The sequence below is a fragment of the Solea senegalensis genome, linkage group LG1 (assembly GCF_019176455.1).
Source record: "Solea senegalensis isolate Sse05_10M linkage group LG1, IFAPA_SoseM_1, whole genome shotgun sequence".
Taxonomy (NCBI): Eukaryota; Metazoa; Chordata; class Actinopteri; order Pleuronectiformes; family Soleidae; genus Solea; species Solea senegalensis.
Window position 1 is genome coordinate 23,262,514 of NC_058021.1, and position 21,885 is coordinate 23,284,398.

The 21,885-nt window shown below is 40.3% G+C and overlaps 2 protein-coding genes across 3 annotated transcripts in view; both read right to left on the minus strand.

The window, feature by feature from the left end:
• esyt2a (extended synaptotagmin-like protein 2a) overlaps positions 1-14,414 on the minus strand; it is a 44,668-nt gene extending 30,254 nt beyond the window's left edge. Inside the window, exons 1-7 of one of the 2 annotated variants that reach the window (XM_044023770.1) lie at positions 14,260-14,414; positions 12,081-12,468; positions 7,357-7,398; positions 5,424-5,558; positions 4,459-4,535; positions 3,934-4,006; positions 515-604 (exon numbers count right to left, since the gene is read on the minus strand). In XM_044023770.1, the coding sequence (XP_043879705.1) occupies positions 515-604; positions 3,934-4,006; positions 4,459-4,535; positions 5,424-5,558; positions 7,357-7,398; positions 12,081-12,461 (798 nt within the window). In that variant the 5' untranslated portion in view covers positions 12,462-12,468; positions 14,260-14,414. The remainder of the gene's footprint in view (positions 1-514; positions 605-3,933; positions 4,007-4,458; positions 4,536-5,423; positions 5,559-7,356; positions 7,399-12,080; positions 12,469-14,259) is intronic. The other variant, XM_044023778.1, reaches the window with a different exon arrangement.
• A 1,589-nt stretch (positions 14,415-16,003) lies between these two features.
• On the minus strand, positions 16,004-21,684 carry stard3nl (STARD3 N-terminal like). The gene is made up of 9 exons (XM_044025647.1): positions 21,580-21,684; positions 20,813-21,165; positions 18,999-19,076; positions 18,791-18,868; positions 18,570-18,623; positions 18,256-18,373; positions 17,597-17,695; positions 17,204-17,271; positions 16,004-17,115 (listed from the first exon to the last, which is right to left on the minus strand). The coding sequence occupies exons 2-8, from the start codon at positions 21,017-21,019 to the stop codon at positions 17,207-17,209; spliced, it is 699 nt and encodes a 232-aa protein (XP_043881582.1). The 5' UTR covers positions 21,020-21,165; positions 21,580-21,684; the 3' UTR covers positions 16,004-17,115; positions 17,204-17,206.
• Between the last annotated feature and the right edge of the window lie 201 nt (positions 21,685-21,885).

A 21,885-nucleotide genomic window follows, 5' to 3' on the forward strand; every position in this document is an offset into this window, starting at 1 on the left:
ACAAAGCAGTACAGTTCGGTTCATTTTGCCATGATACCATTCGGATCACTAAACGCTGACATGATTTGCATTTCCACCATGGGGTTCGTATGACAGATGGTAATTCCTGCATCAGCTACACAAATAGAGCAAAAAACTAATGAAAAATTCAAAGAAAAACAAACGTCACAGTAAACAAAAGGCAACGGTGGAAAACATCCAATATTCTCTGTTCTTTCTTTTTGGCATGCAGCTCCATTTCAAGCAAATGTGCTATTTGAATATTCAGCATTGAGAGATGCATTGAAGAAACCTCTTGCTTACCTCATAGTAATTTATCTATTGTTTATCCACATCGCAAATAATTGTATAACAGACCAAACTGAACCGAGACTGTACTGCTAACCACTAGCTTTTACTCAAACACTGGAGATTCATGCTTGCTCGTCCTTATAGCGGGGGTGGGGCATACTGAAACAGCTAAATGCTCCTCCTCTGATAAAGAAGAGGCAAACATTTTTTAAAAGGTGCTCACCGGTTTCTTGAGGAAAAAGACGGACAGTGCACCGACCAGAGGCATGTCCCCCAGTAGCGGCTCCATCACCACCCTCATCACCCCATGAAGCTGAAAAAACAACAACAATATAATGAAATTAAGCAATTAAAGTCTTCGCCTTAGGGTGTGTTCAAACCCTCACACACTTGTTGTTTAGTTCATATTTTTGTTTGTTAGTTTTAGTTCAGTTCATTTTTAATCCCTGATGATGAAGTGACTTAGTCCAAGATCTCTGATGTGAACCAGGGAACTGGACTCTGGCCTGCTTCAAAGAGATGGTCTCGAACCACTTCCTGGAGCGGTTCTTGACTGGTGTGAAGCATAGTATTTACAGGTACTGCCTCAGTGTTTTCCTCTACATACAACAGTGTGGAGAAGGAACAACCGGGAGGAGAGTGGCTAATAGATGTAACTGAGGATGGCGTCTCCATCCTCCATGTCTGGCAGGTCCCTCACTCTTCCTCCTCTGCAGGTAAACCACATTTAGTCAAAATTTGTCAGCCAAAAGCACCACAAATCCACCAATTTGGGCAGGAGTGTGAGGGCAACATGGCTCAGGAACAGTTGAGAGTAAATGGTTCCACAGCGTTCCAGGGTTGAGATGCTAGCTGGGCTAAATGTGCTATTGTACCAGCAGAGGAGAAAGAGTTGGGGCCTCCCAGACTCCAATAATCAGTGGTTCTCGTGAAAGTTCTCTCAGTGGAATTTGGCCTAAAGATAAGTTTGTGCAGTGTTTGCCAATCTTTCTAGATGGAGACCCACTTTTTAAAGATGATTTATCACAAAAGCAAATTGGTGCTTCTCCCTCTCTAGGGGTCACCACACATTTTTTGATTTGGTAGAAATCTTATGCTGGGTGCCCTTCCTGACGCAACCCTCCAATTTGGAGTGTCCAATTAACCCAATCAATAGGGGATTGGTAGCCCAGCACTTGACCTGTCCGGAATTGAACTAGCAACCCTCTGGTTACAAGCCAAGTTCCCATCCCACTAGGCATTGAGCTGCCCCTATTTCTGTCACACCTAATATAATTTTTGGTTAAATTAATTAAAACTTAATTTTATGCATGTTATGCAGATTTGTTTGAGGACCCAAAAGAAATCTTCCGTGACCTTTATTTGGGCCCCATCCCAGTCTTTGGGAATAACTGCTCATAGCTTCTCCTGGAGCCTCCTCCTCTTTCTTCTCCTCCTCACTGAATGAACACTTCCACAAATTCATTCTCAAGCTTGTCAATTTAATCCTGACAATTTAAGTCAGAGTAAAATCTGCGCACCAGATTTGGACGGATTCCCTTGAGACGGTCCTGAGAGATTGCAATCACAATGTTGTGTGTTTAAAAAGAAGTGCACTCCCCTCGGAGTTCCTCATTACTGAGGATGTTGTTTTTTCTCCGCGGCTGCAGTGACTCAAACCTCTGATATGTGGATGGCTCCGTCTACATCACCAAATTTGGTTAGAGGTCTTCAATGAGCAACCACATAGCAACATTTTGCTAATCAAACCCAGTGCAGTGGAGAGATAGAAGATAGCATGGTGTTTATTCTCTTCTTCCTGCCTAGAGGAGGATTCTGCTGCATCAGGGTCAAGTTTAAAGTTACAGTTTGGGCTTTTTATCTTCTGATGTGGGTTTTTATGGCCCACGTCTACGTTATCTCAGGAAATATGTTCAGTTTCAGGATCATATCTTGCTCTTACACTCAACACAGCTTCTGCTGCTTGGAAACTGACGTTTGTAAACCATTTATTCTCCCACACCAAAGTCCATAGAGAAAAATTGTGTTTTCAGGTCGCAGGGACACGGGAGCTGCTGTTCCATTGCTGCCTTGTGAGGTCACTTTGTGTCACTAAGGTAAGTCTGAGCGAAAAATTACAAATGCTGAATTCCCCAAAAAACCACATATGAACTCAGTGATGGAGACAGCAGTGGATCAACAACTACTGTGTGATGCTGTGACGTTAAAATCGATGATTTTCTCTGTGGGGTTTGGTGTGAGAGTGTGAGTGGTTTACAAACGTCAGTTTCTGGTCAGAAAAGTCTTGTCTAAACATGAGATTATATATACACAATATTCCCCGTAAACATAGGGAGAAACTTAATTTTTCTCTGTCTGAATATCGCGATAAACTCCTCCGTCAACTGAACGGCCCGGTGTCTGAAGCTATAAAACTTGAGTCCTAAATTAAGGCAAATATTGACTCTGCCTGACACGCGTGAGCCACTTCTCTCTGTAAATCATTCCAACTTTTCACTTTCTCCCTTCTCTCCTCCTCCTCTCAGATCTCTGAAGAGCAAATATGGCCTGATCCTCTGCCAACAGCAGAGAGGATAACGTCTCCATTATCAGCCTTGCTGTAAACACATTATGTAAAGCTGAGTGTGGCAAGGTCACGGCTGTCTGTGGCGACTGAGGTCGGAAACACAGAACCTTATAAACATGTATATACCGTATATATAGTGTCTTTTTGGCCTGTGTCTGTTAAAATACACATATGCATTGTTAGAACGGGTTAACGGAATAGATATGCAACAATTTATCAAATATTCATTGATTTTTATGTTCATCTGCAGCAGCTTTGATTAAAAAACAAGTTGGAGAGTGATTTTTATGACAGACGAGAAAATAAAAACGGGATTAAATGTGAATTCTGTTTTCCTTGCTCCTTTCTGATGAAGAAACAAGAGAAATGTAATATTTATGTGGGAATCAAAAATATGACCATTTCCAACATTATATGGACAATTTTGCTCTAAATTCATTTAAAAGTGTGTTTGTTTGACTTCAATTTCTTTGATTTCTTTGATTTTTCATTTAACAAATCAACAGAAAATTATTAATCCTGTTATTTCAAGTGACTTCTCATTTAATATTATTGCTGTTTGACGATAACCAGTGTTATTATTGCATTATGATTTAATTAAAAATAACTATAATTTAATTAATGATCGATTCATTATTTTTAGTATTTTAAAGTACGTTTTTTTATATATATTTGAAATAAATAAATAAACAACAATAATAATTAGAGTTAATGACATGAAACATGACAAATCATGAAACATGATAATCTATCATCCATATGTTTATACATTGTGCAAAAACACAACGTAAAACAAATAAATGTGCTTTTTTAGACACATTTGTGATTTTCTTTAGTTTTTTTCCATTAAAAAAATTTGGAATCACAATTTCTTTTATATATTTTTACTCGGGCAAAAATCAACCTTTACTTATGTGACATTAATCACAAAAATGACAAATTATTAAAATAATTCTTAATAAAGTTAAAAAAATTTTATCATGTCTATATAGATCGCTGTAAAATATCAAAAAAAAAATCTCAACGTTTCACTTCACGTTAAGTGACCGTGGCTGTTTTTATATTATTGTACATACCTGTATACTCTTTATTCCAGCTCTGCAGTAATACTTCTTGATGTCTACGTCAATCTCTGTATTCCCGACAAAACTGACAAAAACACAGAAGATAATTTTAGGATAGAAGAAGAAAGACAGGAAACTAAAAAAATAATAATCGATTTTTTTTTTAGCTTGGGTAAAAACGTCTACTGCTCTCTCTCGGCTCCCGTCCCGTAACGTCTGTTTTAAGACGGTGCCAACAAAAGGCAGCCCCACAACTAACCTGTTCCAGTATCTTAAAAATAAGCACAGCCGAGTGGGAGCAGTGTGTTGCCCTGCAATCTGCTAAGAAGGATAACAATAGCCCCCAAACAACACAGAGGCAGGTAACGTTACCCACTTCATTTGCACACAATACCCCGTATGAAACATTTGAAATAATTACTTTGTCTTAAGTAGTGGCCTAAAAAAAATCGGGGATTTTATTTTTAGGCCATATCGCCCAGCCCTATATGTAGACACATGTACATGTGAATGTGGTGAACGAGGCTGAGTGTGTACCTGATTTGCAGGTCCATGATCACCTGCCTCTTGTCCACGTTCTCTGTGTAAACTTTCACCCCGTTGACTCTCAGTGGCTGAAAAAAACAACACAATATAAAAAAGTGAACAACTCATTGTCAAATAATGACCAAGATCTGGATTTCAGGCGTTCTCTGGGTACCTACGGTACTCTCACTCTCCCACACCAAACCCCATAGAGAAAAGCAGTGATTTTATCATCACACAGGCACAGGAATTGTTGATCCACTGCTGCCTCCATCACTAAGTTCAAATGTCTTAATTTGTCAATTCGGCATTTGAAATAACTTTGTTCAGATTGACCTCAGTGACACAAAGTGACCACACAAGGCAGCAGTAGAGCAGCAGCTCCTGTGTCCCAATCAGCTAAAATCAGGGGTCTCAAAGTGGCGGCCCAGGGGCCACATGTGGCCCTCCAAACAATATCAAGGTGTAATGAGTAATTTCTATATGTTTTTATTTTTAAATGAATAGATTAATAAATATGTTTTTTTTTTTTTTTATTGTTGCATATTAAAACAACCACTTATATTTTGAAATTATCCAATCCAATCCAACTTTATTTGTAAAGCACTTTAAAACAAACACAGTGGACCAAGGTGCTATACAGAATAATGGATAAAAGACAGAAAAGCTCACACGAGGCAATAGAGTACATATTAAAAAAAGGAATTAATACGACATATTGATGATATGAGCTCATAACATCCACCACAACTGTTGCTTTTCCCAAAAAAGTTGGGCTTTTTACTTGACTGGCCCCCGACTGGCCCACAGGTCATTTGAGTTTGGGCTAAAATCATTGATTTTCTCTATGGAGTTTGGTGTGGGAGAGTGAGTGGTTTATTTAAACATCTGTTTTTCCTTCTGTGCCCACTGGCAGACATATACTTCCCTAATTGCAATATATATATATAAATGTATTGACATTGTTCTGTCGTCACCTTGTCGCCCATGTCGATCTTGCTGAAGCAGAAGGAGCCAAGGTAAGGGTTGGCGCTCTGCACCGCCGGCTCGATGGTGTCTCTAAACAGCTTGTCCACAAACTGGCAGATGAACGGCCACATCTGCTTCACTGTCTGTGGGACAGGAGGACGAAAAGGAGGACGAGGACGAAGAGGAGGACGAAGAGGAGGACGAAGAGGAGGACAAGAAGGAAGATGAGGAGGACAATAAAGACGACACAAAAATTAGACAATAATCTCCTTATAACTCACTTTAAACAGGAAGTTATTTGTGTGTAAACATTGACAGTGATAATCGTCCAGGTAACACACTGTGTGTGTGCGTGTGTGGGCAGCAGCAGCAGCTCTGGGTCAGGGTCTATCATCATCATCATTGCTCCACATTCAGACACTATTTATACTCCAGCTCCTCTCCCTGTGTGTGCAGGCTAACAGGCTAACAGGCTAACAGGGCCTGATGAATTAGAGAGAGAGCAAGTGCTCCTCATGGAGACCAAAACCTGGTCCTGATGAGGCAGAACCCAGTTATCAGTGATTAGAGCTGCAAATAAGGATGATTTCCAAACTGGTTAATCTGTGGATTATTGTCTTGATTGTTCTGTTAAATTTGGTTCATAAAAATGACCTTAATCTGATCAGGAAATAATTCAATAACCCTGCTAAAACCAAATGAGACACAGGCAAACACATACCCACTTCTTCCAGGGGGTTTCTGATTTCTCCTCTTAACAGTGCTCACTCGCTCAGATGCTGTTCCCTCAGCTCCATTTCTCTCCCCCTCCCTCCACTAGTTCTCTGACAATATCAACATGGCAGCGTGCGCAGAAAACAGCGAGAGTGCCGTCACAGGAAGAGACGTCCTACATAAGGATCGAGCCGAACAGTGCCGAACTGTAAATCAGTTAAAAACTTAGGGACAGCACCGCTGATCGCCAGTGGCGCGCAGCGAGCTGAATAAACTGTATGTGACTGATCCGGAGCTGGCGTTCAGTCACACACAGCGGCAGTTTATAGAGAGTGCAGCACCACTGCACAGAGAGTGCAGCACCGCTGATCGCCAGCTGCGAGCAGTCTGATGAGACTGTATCAGACTGAGTCTGTGCTCCGGTCATGGAGGACGTACTGAACAAATATTTTTAATTAGGACGAGTCAGAATGGTCAGTTATGAGCTCTATGTGACCTTTTCTTAACAATGTGTGTGTTTGTACGTCGGTGAAATACGTTCGCTGACTAAATGCGGCGACCGCTGGCCGCAGTCTGATGTGAAGTGGTGCAAACACACAAACACACAAACACACGTTTGCTGACTTTATCCGGCACATTAGCTTCATATATAAAATCCTCTGCGGCTGGAAGTTTGTGTAAAACACTGTGCTCCACTGTGCAGCCACCAACAGCACACTTGTCCCTCCGCGTTGACATAATACCGCTCTTCCTCCCTCGCCTGGACAAGGTGGAGCTAAGGTGGAGCTCTCAAAGTAAACTTACTGGTGGGGTGGTAACATTCGCGGTGAAATGCGCATGCTGCCGTCATAAGCGCTGGGGATTCAACATTGAGTGTTTTATCGCCTATACTTACACCAAGGGGGACCACGAAAACATGACTAAGTATTCTTTTTCCACACTTTGGCGACTGGTAGGGCCTCCAGAGTCCCAAATATAAGTATTAAAATGGTTAAAAAGTGGATTTTGCATATGTCCCCTTTAATGATTTCTATGCTTATATGGAGCAAAAAAATCAGAGAATATTCAGATTTAGTTGAAAGTTGAAAAATCACAGTAACTGGTTGTAATCATTTAAAACAATCTAAACAAACACTGACACAGATGAATCCTTTGAAGCTGTTTAGTTTGTGCAAATGAAAGGAAGGAACATGTGTGTGTTTGTGTGTGTATGTGTTTGTGTCTTACCTTATTCAGCCACTCCACTCTTTCCACATCAGGATAATGGACCTAGAAAAACAACAAGAAAGGAGGCGGAGTTAAAACCCTCACCCTCAAACATATATAAATCTGTGTTTGCACTAAAAAACACACAAAACAACTTTATTTACCGTTTATTTAATTAACATCATGAGTCCAGGATTATTGTGAGTCAGGATGTTTATTCATGAACAGGCAGCGACATGAAACGCTTTTCATCTGTCCGTCACGTTTGAATATAATATAATCCAGCAGGAATTATTATTATTATTATTCACTGTTTCCACACCTAACAACACACACACACACACACCTTAATCATCCCTTCACTGAAACCCTAAAACCAGGTCTTAACCCTGAAAAAGACATGTTTAGGGGTTTCAGAATGTGAGGAAACCAAACAAACAAACCAAACAGTCCTCAGTTCAGGGGTGGAGTGGCTCAGTGGTCAAGACCGGTACCCTGTGTGCAATAGACATCATGGTCGCAATGGTCGCAAGTTCGACTCCACCCCTGGCTGATTGTACTCAATTCCATTGTAAGTCACTTTGGATTAAAGCGTAATGTAATGTAATTTCCTTTGGGAACTAAATTAGTTAGGTCCTCACAAAGATACCAATACAAGAACACACACACACACACAATCAAGCAGGTAGCAAGAGAGGGGTGTGGCTAAAAGGGGAGAGGAGGATTTCCAAACAGCTGTTGCATAGTTGAACCGTGACGCAGAGGCGTCTCCAGCTCCAGTGGACAGAGGAAAACGATCTACACCATGTTTGAAATCAAAGGTGGAAGCGAGGATTAAACTGGTCATGACAACCAGGACGTCTGGATTTAATCTGCCTCAAAGAGATTTTTAATCTCAATCAGTATTAGGGTTAAACAACAAAGAGACACAATGTAATATTTAACTTTCTCATCTTGTTGCAGCAGATGATCGTCTTTGCTTGATTAATGATAATGATGATAATAATAATACATTTGATTTAATTATTTAAATCTACTAATAACTAATATCTGGTTACACAAAGGTTAGGTGTTGTCTAAGTAATCCTATCTCTTAAATAATCTGCAGGCACAATGCTGCTTTTTTTTTTAAAGAGAGAAAAGCAAATCTAAAGTATGTGCTGGTGTTTGGCGTGTTGATACAGGAACATGAAACACACACACGTACACACACACACACACACGTTAGTTTGCATGTTAATGACATTCTCTGACGGTGTGATTGTTTTTATGAAACCACTGAGTAAGATTTTGTGGTGGGTGGATTAGCATAAAAAATATATATTTCCGTTTTAGACCATTAGATGGTGCTCACTGTCATGGGAGTCAGTATGTCGCAATATCATGGTAATATACTATCGTGACTGAAATATTGTGATAGTATCATATTGTGACTTAAATATCATAATAACAATAATAACAATACTACGTTTAATTATTTTAAAAGACAATAAAAAATAACTACAATAATATATAGTTAATCATATTGTGACTTATTGTGAATATTGTGAATATTGTGATAATATGGTAATACGGTGATTTTCTGTGACGACACAAGCTAAACCGTCCTCCAAAGACAGCAATGTTGCGAAAAAAATCTGCAAACTCATTAGCTTAGCAGTTAGCTTTCAACCTTGCGTGTCCAATAGTGTGTGTAATAATTAATAATTTTTTAATAAAAAAAGCTTAAAAACGTACTGTGTATGTACACTTATATTGCTATATTTTAATTGTTTAATTTTTAAAAGTTTATATTTAGAGAATGTTTTTAAGCACGACAACGACACCATTACAAATTCCTTGTATGTGTAAAATCGTACTTGGCAATAAAGCTTTTTCTGATTTTGTTTCTTTCTTTCTGATTCTGATAATGACGAAGAAGAGGAGTCACCTTTGACCTTTGACCCGCTGTCACGTCTGATTGGGAAAAGTGTGACGAAGCAATCGCGATCAATGAAAATGTATTAACACAACACATCAAAGAGTCTCTTCAAAGCTTTAAAGCACATTAAAGTATCCATGTTCCTGGGTTTAATCCCAAAATCTGTTTCCAAATTTATTCCAGAAATTTCAAATCTGTGTCCCCGATTCATATTCCGGGGGTTTTACTCCCAAATATTTAAATGTACATTCACAGGAAGATTAAGATTAAAATCTACGTTCCTATGTAGTCCCGAAGTTTAAAATAGTTTGTTTTCCAGTTTTGATCCAAAATTTTAAATCTAGGGTTAATCCCAAAATCTAAAACCTATACTTTGGTTTGATCCTGAAGTTTAAAATCTGTGTTAACAGGTTTGATCAAGAAGTATCTAATCCAGAGTTAATCGCAAAGCTTAACATCTAGAGTTTATCCCAAAGTTTAAAATCTAGAGTTAATCCCAAAATTTTAAATCTAGAGTAATCCCAAAATTCAAAATCTAGAGTAATCCCAAAGTTTAAAATCTATGTTCCCAGGGTTTGTGCTCATTTTTTTATTCTCTAATTTGAGATTATCAGTTGTAAACACAGATTACAGAAGCTTGATGAAGTTAATGGTGGCAGAACTTTGACTGAGCATTTAATCTCTGATTTGTGAGGTCAGTGTGACAGAGGTGAACAGATAGAGGACAGGGACAGACCGTGTTTCCCCGCAGGATCAAAGGTCACATCTGATTACAGTTACACTGTAGCTCATTATCAGCAGGACGACATCAAATCAATGCTGTGACGTCCTTTTCATCGCATCTCTCAGTTTCCCTTTAATCATCCAAACAAAGAACAAAAGTTCTGTGTGATCATGGACGAGATGATGGGAAGATGTCTGGCCCTGGCCGGCGTCCTGACATCCACTCAGCCTCGCTCTGCTCAGTCATCTGGTGTCAATTACACAAAATATTTCAGCAGGAGACTGTTTCTGTTTCTTTTTAAGACCGAGTTTGTGTCTGAATCTGTCATCTCCAGACGAGGAGAAAAATACATTTCCCTGCAGTAACTGTGTCAGTGAGGACTGCACAATTCTGGAAAACATGTGAATCACCATTTATTTCACAAATGGAAATGTTTATCGCACTCATGAACAAAAGATTAGAAACATTCAATGAGGCATTCAAATAAAGAGCCTGAAAATGGCTCTGCATAATGGGCTTATTGTTATTATTGTTGTTGTTATTGTTATTATTGTTGTTATTACAGTGGCTTCAGTGACACATGGTGTGTTTCCACAAGCTCGACCTGTGACATCATAACCAGGGAGAATGCGTGACATCGTCAGACTGCTGTGCACAGGAATCAAAGCGAACAGTGCTGAACTGTAGACGAGTTAAAAAGGCTTCTTTAAATTGTGGGTTAATCTCCAACATTTAGCAAATGTCAGAGGAGTCTGGTGGATTTAGCGACGTGTGATTCTCATCACTAACACCTGGGTTTTCATCACCGTCCATTGTGTGTTAATTTCTCCTGCGTTCTGTGCCGCTCTCACTCAGCGCTGGAGACGAACTTCATCTCCTCTGAATCACGTGACGTAAAGGGTTCATGTGATTGAGTGGGAAGACGGCGACAAGAATCTCTGAGAGGAAAATAGTTTATCGTTTATTTGCGGCGCAGCTCATGAAATAAAATGCAGAAGAATCGTCTTCATTTAGAAATAAGCTGTGAATCGAGATCTTAATGATTTACGTCAATATAAAAGGCAATAATAATAAAAGATATTAACTCCCACGTCAAAAATAATCTTATTTAAAGCAAACATGACGTGATGTCACAAAAACATCTAATCAGATCTTTGATTTTCCACACAGACAAAGACAGGCAGCTACAGTATGTGGGCGCCCGCACCACATACTGTAGCTGTGTGACCCAGCCGCCTCCCCCTCCCTCTACAACACACACAACAACACAAAAACGAGCACAGAGAGCAAAAACCAGGACAGTTTTGATGACTTGACGATGCTTCACTTCACGGCTCGAGCTCCGGGGGAACCCAGTTTGCTGGGACTTCTGCTCCCTCAGGCTGAAGACTGTGTGTGTGTGTGTGTGTGTGTGTGTGTGTGTGAGACCTTCAGTCTCTTTTGTCTTGCGACAGAAACACAGAACGAGACGTTTGAATCTGACCGGTCATTGCCACAAAACAACTCTTTTTTTTTCCAGCTCCAAACATTCCTATGTACATTACTCATTGTCAAACCAACTTTAAAGACATGTTTTTAAGCCTAGACACACATTTTCCAAACGTTTTGTGTGTCACCACTTCCACAGTCTACTCCCATTTTGGGGATATGTTCATCACTTAATCTCACTGTTGGACAACTGAGAACTGAGTGTTTGTGTTGCTTGGGGAAACTTCTCATTCTGCCGCTCTGTGAGCTAAAATCACTGATTTTCTCTATGGATATTGGTGTGGAGGGAAAGTGAGTGGTTTGCAAACTTGTATTTTCGTATTTCGTATTTTTGTATTACGTTTTTTTCCTTGTGTGGCAGCCATGAGTGTTCCCTTCACATCGGAAATTGGAAGTCGGAAAAATACACTCCATGTATATGTATGTGACTGATTTACTGTGAAATAAATATGACACAAGTGGCAGCCACCTCAGAATCCCAAGTTTGGATTGGTGAGGTTGCTCCGAGTTGGAAATCCCAGTTCCCATGACCTCAGAAACTACAAATGGAACATGCCAATATTCCATGTCTGAGGCTGTAAGAATCACTTTAAGTGGTGGAGGAGGACTCACCCATGGTGGCAGCTCCGTCGTTGCCATATTCTGCTTCACCGCCTTGTCCTCGTGCTCCAGGAACTCGATGGCTCGGTTTATCCTGTAGTCCTTGTTGCCGTGGTTCCTCCTCCAGTAGAAGAGCGCAGCAAGTCCCACCAGGACCCAGCTAAAACTGAACTCAAAGTATCCCAGGACGTAGATGGGCAAGATGATGGCAAAGGTCTTGGCAAACTTAATCCACATTTGGGAGACGTCCACCAGCGACGACTGCTGCTCTTCCTGCAGCTCCTGTGGCGACAGAGGCGCTCCCATGGAGGAGCTTGCCGAGCTGCTGGGCGGCACCACTGGTCCGTTCACCCGGACACCGGGTCCTGACGTACCCTCCATCTTGTTACTCATTTCCCCACTGGAGAGAGAAACAATTACAGCAAATATCAGATAATTGTGATACAATCATTTAACGCTGTAATGTTTACTAAAAACACAGTATCGTAACTCTTAACGCTGCAGCGCGTACACCAGGCCTGTATGTGGCACTGTAACGCTGACACGTAAATACACCCAAGACAGAGAAGAAGACTTGGACATAAAACAAGTAATAAATAAATAAAGCAAGTACAAGAAAACGCATAATAATTATAGTTATTTTTTTAAAAAAAGTGTTTCAGTGATTGAACGACGTTGTTTTTATGTGGATAAAAAGTCAATACAATAAAAAACAACAATTCCCGAACTCTGCTGGTCTGAAAGTTTGCCAAACAAAACAAAAAAATTACACACTGCAGCTTTAAAATGAGCATAATTAGCATTTCTATACGGAAGAGTATTAGAGACACATGAAAACATTTGCTTTGAAAGAAAGCAAAAAAGTCAGAATTATGAGATTAAAGTCAGAATTATAAGGAAAAAGTGAGAATTCTGAGATTAAAGTCAAAATTTTGAGGAAAAAGTTCACAATTTTGAGGAAAAAGTTCACAATTATGAGGAAAGTCAGAATTCTGAGATTTAAGTGAGAAAGTGAGAAAATTTTTGCTTCTCTTTCAAAAACATTCAACAAATTGGTTGTTTTTGTTTTCATCAATTTATGAAAAATAAAACCAATAATTAGTTGTCCAAGGCTCTAATGTTGAACAATTATACTAAAATATACTTATAATTATAGCCAACAGGTTTCGTAAGGATATCAGACTTTACACGGTGACAAAGAGTTAACAATTTAGCCCCATAAAAATACCAGATTTAATGCACTGGGCTGAAAAATGTGTGCTATTTTTGAGAGAAGAAGCCAATAGCAAAAACCCAGGGTTTAAATGACCCATTTTTATATAAGAAATCTTATCAAAAGTGTCATAAGAAGGAGAATAACACGGATATATATTTAAGCAGGAAATGCCCTGTTTTAAAGATAATGGCCCGTGTTCCACTGCCAAGTTGCAGCAGTTACCTTTGCTAGCAATGTGGAAAAAGCTGGTTAATTGTTATATTTACTCATTTCTACAAGAATTTCAACGAGTTCATGACATGTTTCGGTTAGTTTGATAAGTTCCACTAAAACGGCTTGAATAAAAGAGACATTTGAAACGTGTTGCCACGGCCACCTCACACACTCCGAGGTGAACTGTCATTCCCGTATCTGGGCAGTACCCGAAACAAAACTCCCTTACAGAATTGTCAACTTTATTAAGACGTTCAATTCTGGGACATGTGGAAGGAGCACGTTTAAAGTGAATAAATGCCATGACACGTTTGAATCCCCTCAGTAATTCGGCATACGATCAATACACAAACACGCAAGTCTTTCGGTAGTACTAAAACTTTGAAAGTTGCCTCAATCCGCGGCCCCGCAGTTTACCTCAACTACCGCGATTGGCAACAAGTGAACGTACCGAAAGTAAAAGTAGATTTTTGAATAAAACATGTACGTTATGGTGTTGTTTAATGTACGCCGAATTAAAGAGCACAATTGATTTAATACAACAGCAGTTTTGGAACATCGTTCACAAAATGTAACATGTAGTAATTGGGTAGAGAAATACTAAAATGTCGGATTTTCGAATGGAGTCCGTCGTGACGTTATCTCCAAAGTGACACGTATGGGGCTTCTCCGGCTGCAGCGGCGGCTTCTACCAAACATCAGCGACAAAAACAACAACTTCTTCCGGCAACACTCAACCGCCGAAAATAGCGACTCACTCACCGCGTTCCGTCTGCGACATTCGCTCTTGTCGGGGAAAAAAAAAAACTAAAATTCACTCCGTCAGCCGAGTCCACAGCATACCGACCAGCTTACACTCTGACGGCCCTGCCTCCTCCTGGGCATATCCTGCTGTATGAGGGCGGACAGCCCGTCTCCACCAGCCCGCAGCAGGAAGCTGTCATCGCGGGGAAACGAGAAGGTCAGCCTCCGGTGGCAAGAGAAGGAAGGGAGGGAGCTTCAAACTGCGGCTGCAACTGCGGGACCCGGCGCCATCTTGTGTCAGGTAAAAACTTATGGGAATGTATGGAAGGTAAAACAGGTCTCTACTAACACATTTTATTCATTTATTTACTTTTTTACAGTAAGACAGCTTTAAGAACATTTTTATGAGATTTCAAACTTGAATCGAGCTAAACCAAGCTAGCTAGCTAGTTAGTAATTTCTTTAAATTTCATATACAAATGCAAACATATATACAAATATTACACATATATTCATTGTATGTACCCATATACATGTACATATATGTGTTTATAGTAACTCACACCTCAAAAAATGTAATATAAGTAAAATAAAACAATTTTTGGTAAAAATTAATAAATATGATAAAGTTTAATAATGATGGAAAATCACTTGTAAACTGCCTCACTGTGATGTCTAACCATTGTATACATTTCCCTACTGACTTCTGACAAATGCAATTGCACTCACGATATTAAAATATAATTAATTTTATTTGTCCAAATAGCTCTAAGAATATTTTTCCCTCACACATAATAGGGAGCTAGGCACTCTATGTGTTTATGCCAACCAATCAGGTGCTTTAAAAAATCATAATTTAGTTTGTAAAAATCAAAATAGCATCATTACATGGACTGTAAATAAGTGTGGAGGACATCCATCCATTATCTACCGCTTTGCGGGTGGTGCTGTGCCAATCTCAGCTGACATAGAGCAAAAGGCGGGTCACACCCTGGACAGTTCACCAGTCCATCAGAGGAACACACATAGAGACAAACAACCACTCACTCTCACATTCACACCTAGGGTCAATTGAGAGTGACCAATTTACCTAACCCTCATGCTGCATGACTGTGGGAGGAAGCCGGAGAACCCGGAGAAAACCCACGCACACACGGGTAGAACATGCAAACTCCATGCGTGTGGAGGACATTTCAGGCTGACAAACACTGAACCCACCACTAGAGGGCACAATAGATCTGTAAACTGAAGCACCATAGATGATAAGAAGCATAAAACTCATCTTTCTTCCACTCACCATTCTTAATTTAGCGACACACTTGAGTGTCTGTGTTTTTATTATTATAATACTAGTATTGTTAATGAGTAAAACGATATCTATCTTGACTGGGATGTCTTACAAATGCTATTTTAAATCAGTGATTTTAACATCACAGCACACAGGAGTTGTTGATCCACTGCTGCCGCCATTACTAAGTTCTAATGTCTTGTTTTGTATTGTTCAGATTTACCTCAGTGGTGCAAAGTGACCACACGAGGCAGCAGTGGAACTGCAGCTCCGGCCAGCTAAAATCACTGATTTTCTCTATGGGGTTTGGTGTGGGAGAGTGAGTGGTTTACAAACTTCAGTTCCCTGTTGGAAAAGTTAACCTAAGAAGTAAAAACATTAACTATGTGTCAGTGCCTCATTCAACCACACTTAAAATAATCAGAAAACCTTAACTTTAATATGTTAAATAATAAAGAATAAATGAAAAACTCATCAACTTCCACATTTTAATGATTCCATTTTACAGACAAGCTTTTCTTTAAAAAACAAAAAAACAAGGCATGCATGAAGATATGTACAATTATTATTTTTTTATCCACTGCACATCAAGTGCCAAAAGTTGACGTTTTCAGTATATTTAACCTGTATGATCTTGATCATGTTCGTTGTAAACACAGTAAATCATAAATACTCCTGACTTTCTTCATCTTTCAGTTGCTACAAACAACGTGGTCCATGATTTCAATACTGGCCCACAGAAATAAAACATAAAAATCCTTCCCTTTTTCCCACATGGAGTCTGTGAAACAAGCTTATGTTGCTTTTCAGTGACTTCACATCCAAGCACATGGATAATCAGAGTAAACATGATGTCGCAATGATACGACATTAACGTTAACCCGGAAGGAGAAAACAGTTGGTCTGACGTGTATCGATTAACTTGTTTATTTCAAAGGATAAGCCTGAAACGTGGCGGTCTGGATGCTGATTTTCACCACTTTACTTAAGACTCAGCTCATAAAATTGACATCAGTTTAAGTCTATGACATCTTAAGTGATGTTAAAATCACTGATTTTCTCTATGGACTTTGGTGTGGGAGAGTGAGTGATTTACAAACTTCAGTTTCTTGTTGGCAAAATCTGTCTAACAGTGAGATAAAGACGTGATCATGTTTTCAAGATATCATAGACTTAAACAGACGAACATTTTAATCAGGTGAATCTTTTGTTAAGTGGCTAAAAATCATTTTTTCCTTCCGTCACAGACCTCCAAGTCTGAGGGGGGCGTCGCTCACAGTGTCAGTATCTCATAATCCACACTAAAAAGAAACAAAACATTTAAAAAAAATAACTGTAAATCCCTTAACTATGTCAGACATAAGGTGCAGTTTTTCATCAATATGAATTTTCCTCAAAAAGGTGCAGAAAATAACAGAGGTTTTTTGTAGCGTCACTTTTTTTCTTCTTCTTTTAATCTCTGTGTTCATGCAGAAGACTCACATAAGAACCTGAAGTGCACTCGTGGCTCTGAAGCCTAAAAACTAAAATGTCAGAATGTGTAAGGCAGGATTTTTTTTTCTTCCCTCTGAGGCAACGACAGTGTCCTGAGGAGAGGAGAAACAGAGGAGTGGAGTTAGTCGTGTGTGTGAGCTGTCATCATCATCATCATCGTCGTCATCGTCATGGTCAGACCTGTTAAGTCAACTGCTGAATCAGCCCTTTCTCTGGATCATGTTTATCGTCCAGATCCTCATCAGAGTCTGAGACAGAAGAAGAAGAAGAAGAAAAGATCAACGTTAAACGAGTAAAATGACACAAAAGAGCCGGAGGCAAAGAGTAATTAGCTTAGCTTAGCATAAAGACAGGGAAATCTTTAGTTTAACCAACTCTACCTCTAGTTTAATTAACTATAGTTTAACCTCAGTTTGAGTTGAGGTCACTTTAACTCCAAAACCAGACCACATTTCAGAGGATTTCTTCACAAGGATTGAAGTTCTCATCTTAAACTAGGCCTAAGCTGGTGTCGCAGACTGGGCTGGGTTGAGTCTGGACCTGGTTCTGGATCAGTGGGGGGGATGAACTGACCTGCCACAGACTCTGGAGGAGAGTAGAACTGTCCGTCTGATAAAGGACCAGGACACATGAGAGGTGCTCGCTCAGCGACGTCCATGAACGACTGAAATCCTGAAACACAGGTGAGATTGTTGTTGATGTGATTATTCTGCCTCTGTTTGTTCTCTGTGAAATGTCAAACCTGTCTGAGGGAGTGTCTGTGTGTATACAGCAGCAGAGCAGAGGTGGGTGGAGACACCTCCTGCTGAAGGTAGACGCACAGAGGTGGGTGTCTATGCCTTCCAACTGCTGAATGAGTGGGATATTATACATCTAAATTATATATTATATTATTATACATCGTGTTTACAGTTGAGTAAAATGCCACATTGTGCTGCTTTTGGATTCAATGTCCAGTCAAAGGGCAAGGGCAAAGGGGAGTGATGTGAGTTTACACTGCTTTGCTACTGACAAGAAGAGGAGAAAGGAGTGGGAAGATGCCTGTGGACAGACACAATTTCCCAAAGATCCGCGGCATTTTTCTCCTGATGCATTTGAGGCCAGTCGACAACTGCTGAAAACGCCCTCAGGAAGCGAGTGCAATGCGTGTCAAAAAGCGCCATAGACAAGAGACGCTGGATTCTCTCCTGAGCCACGTGTGTGTGTGTGTGTGCGTGTGCGCAGGGACTCACTGTTCTCGTCCTCGGCCTCCTGAGGCAGAACCTTAAAGTCGAGCAGCCACGTTTCAATCCAGGCCAACACGAAGGAGATGATGGGCAGCAGGTACCCGAACGCTCCCTGAGACAGCAGCTACACACACAGACACACAGTGAAGAACGTGTATTAAGTCCTGTATAACTACCTCATCTGACAAATACTGTAAATAAAAGGTTCACAGATGTTTTGGGTTGATTTTGACCAAAAATAATGATAATAATAAATATTAATATTATCATTATTAAAAGGATGAGGTGTAGCGTGGAGTTACAAGCATTCAGATTCTTACCTTTGATAAAATGACTTTGATGATCAGGAATGCACAGCTGACCGCAGTGGTGATCTGCACACACACAATTAATGTATTTTTAGTCTATTTTTTTTCTTCTTCTTCCTTAGAGCAAATGTTGTGTGAATTGAATTGAATTGAATTTAACATCACAACTCAAATGAGAAAGCATGTAACGTCCACAGAGAACAGGCATCCCAGAAAGAGAAAAAACAACTTACAGCGATGGCCCACCAGTGACGGAGTTTACAGACGGCGTACGCCAAGATTAGAGCAGCAAACCTGAAAACTGCCAGCAGCTGAGGAGACAAGAGGAGGGATAAATGATAAGATTAAAAAAAGAGATGTGTTAGAAAACAAAGAGAGAAGAGAAAATAAAGAATAAATCAAAGTTGAATGAATAAATGAGTGAATAATGAAGAAACCTACAAAGATGTCAAAGAAGGAGGCTCTGTAGTTGTAGTTCAGGACTTCTTTCTCCAGCTGCTCCTGAATGCTGCCTTTCACCTGTCACACATTCACAACAACAAACACACAAATACAACACAACAACCTCAGCTTCAGTTCAGCATGGGAGTCATTTTTATATTACATACATTATTGTATGAGCTTCAGTAACTGCTGACTGACTCAGTCACTGAAGAACATTCTCTTATGTGTTTTAAACCATTGTCCATTTGACAGAATGTGAGCGAGCAGATTATAATCCTGTCCACAGAGCCACTGATACCATGACCATGTGTCCATGTTTAACTGATGATCATCAGCTGTTCCTCTTCATCTTTGTTTCATCTTTTCCCAACAACTCTGTAGAAGTTATTTTCTAACTCTAATCAGGTCTAATCTCCCTGCTGTTGAGTGTGAGCAGTGGTTGTTACAGAGGTTTTTCTTCATGCGATCATCGCCTTTACTCGTCTTCTGGTGTTTGTGAGTCCACCTTCTTTTTAAGAATGTGCCAAATTGTTGATGTTGATGCACTGACATAATCTCCAGACGTCATATTTGACTATTTCAGTGAAAAGCCACCAAATGCAAACAAGCCGACCTTGAATATGCTTCTTCTGACGGTAACAGGCGTAACCCTGGCCGTGAAGCTGCTTTGAAAATGGACAATAACGTACAAAATGCTTAGAATGTTTTTTAAGCTAAGAGTCCACACTTCAATCACATTTTGATTGTTTCATTTCAAATTCACTGCTGTGATGTACAGAGGCAAAATGACTACATTAACTTCTCGCTGGATTCAGATTTTCTCGTCTCTAAAGTGGTGAACACTGTGTGCTCAATCATATAGATTTTCCTCTCGTTCAGGAGGAAAAAAACAGAGTTAGCGAGAGAAGACGTCGATAAACGTCACAGATTCACTTTGTATTGTATTGCAGGGAATTCCAAACATCAGCGTTGGTATTTTCCTCCCTGAAAGTGAGGTTTGCTTGGTTGTGAGGTTTTTGCCTTGTTATTGATTTACAGGTTTTTAATTCCCCTGAACTGAGTTTCTGAGTTATAAAAACAAAGTGTCCAAAATAAAGAATGTAAATAAAAATGATTTTGTTTTGAGTCTGACTCCATCTGTGTTTAGTTTCAGTGCTGCCGGCCAAGTTTTCATAATCTAGAGCGCTTCCTCATTCCATACACAGAGTTATTAAGCGGTGTCACTTCCCTGTCAGCATGTGACCGGGTTCCTGATCGAACCTTGACACTAGTCAAACTAACGCATCTGACGATGAACTCATTACAGCTGTAGATAGAACTGATAAAAGGAAATCAACTGGTCCCTCACCTGACTGGTGAGTCATGAACAATGATATGATGATCTTAGGAAAGAGTTTGCAGCTTTATCTCACTGTCAGACAGACTTTTCCAACAGGAAACTGAAGTTTGTAAACCACTCACTCTCCTACACCAAAGCCCATAGAGAAAATCAGTGATTTTGTCACTTCAGCGTTTCAAACATTTAATTTAGACTTAACGCAGTGACACAAAGTAACCACACGAGGCAGCAGAGGACCAGCAGCTCCTGTGTCCCTGCAGCTAAAATCCCTGATTTTCTCTATGGGGTTTGGTGTGGGAGAGTGAGTGGTTTACAAACTTCTGTTTCCTGTTGGAAAAGTGAACATCTTCCAAACAAATCGTAGACTGTTGTGACCGTGTTTCAGGCTGGTTCTCAGCAGCAGGGGGCGCAAACAGTACATTCAAACCTGATTATGTACATTCAGTATCCCCAAAACAAACACAAGCCTTACATTCAGCTCTATGATCCAGAGCAGGGTGATGAAAAGGAGGTCAAAGGTGACGAAGAGGCAGAAGGTCCTCCTGACGTCGGAGATGCACTTCTTCTCCGCTGCTGCCTCATACGACTCCACCCGCGCGCAGAGGGCCGCAGCGTTGACCGACCCGACCAATCTGGTGTTCAGCCGCGAGTCGGCACTGCTGCTGCACCGGCTGTCCATCACTGACCACGCCCCCTCAGGACCAGCACTCGCCCCCCACCCACTGGTAAACAACGTTCAAAAGCGAGGACGGACGGATGGACGGAGAGGGGATTCAGAGCAGGACGGTCATTGGATCAGGAAACTGGTGGAACTGCTTCCTGCATCTGAAGGAAGAGGAAAACAAGTCAGCTCTGAGATTACACACATACAGACACACACACACACACACACACTTCCATGACTTCTGAGGACATCACATTGATTCACATTAAATTTCTGGAGACTAACTCTAACCATAACTACTACTAACCTAAGCTAAACAACATCACTTTCAAACAGAATAACACACACACAGTCGGTCTGGTTTCAATGACCTCTCAGGACAATACATTGATTTACATTAATTTCCTGCGGACTTACACTAACTATAACCATAACTACCACTAACCTAACTATACAACGTGTGTGTGCACACGCACACAGTGCATTTTCCCTTCTGTCACTCTTCGCCTGTTAGCTTTTATTTAACAACGATAAAAAACGACGCTGAAGCGTCAAACTCGATAAAAACTCGTTACCTTTTTCCTCGTCTGAAGGTTTTAATCCTCACAAACTGTCACTCAACAACAACAGCGGACGAGTCAGCTGTTCTTCTTCTTCGGCTTCCGGTCTCACGCTCGCGCTCCTTCCTCCTCCTTCTTCTTCTTCTACAGACGACACCGTGTCCCCACCGGCTCGCTGCTGCCCCCTGCATCAGACTCTCGCAGCTCTTTTCATTCAGTTTTTAAGACAATATTATGATAAATTATGATTATTATACCTGTTAATATCTTATTTGACGTCATATTCATTCTATACTTCTTCTTTGTGTGGTTTTATTTTCA

Excerpts from the sequence above, each read along its gene's own strand:
- stard3nl (XM_044025647.1), bottom strand. The coding sequence starts at position 21,019 with ATGGACAGCCGGTGCAGCAGCAGTGCCGACTCGCGGCTGAACACCAGA. Across the intron at positions 18,374-18,569 it reads TCAAAGTCATTTTATCAAAG|CTGCTGTCTCAGGGAGCGTT; the intron begins GTAAGAATCTGA and ends CTGTGTGTGTAG. Across the intron at positions 17,272-17,596 it reads TCCTCCAGAGTCTGTGGCAG|ACTCTGATGAGGATCTGGAC; the intron begins GTCAGTTCATCC and ends CTTCTGTCTCAG.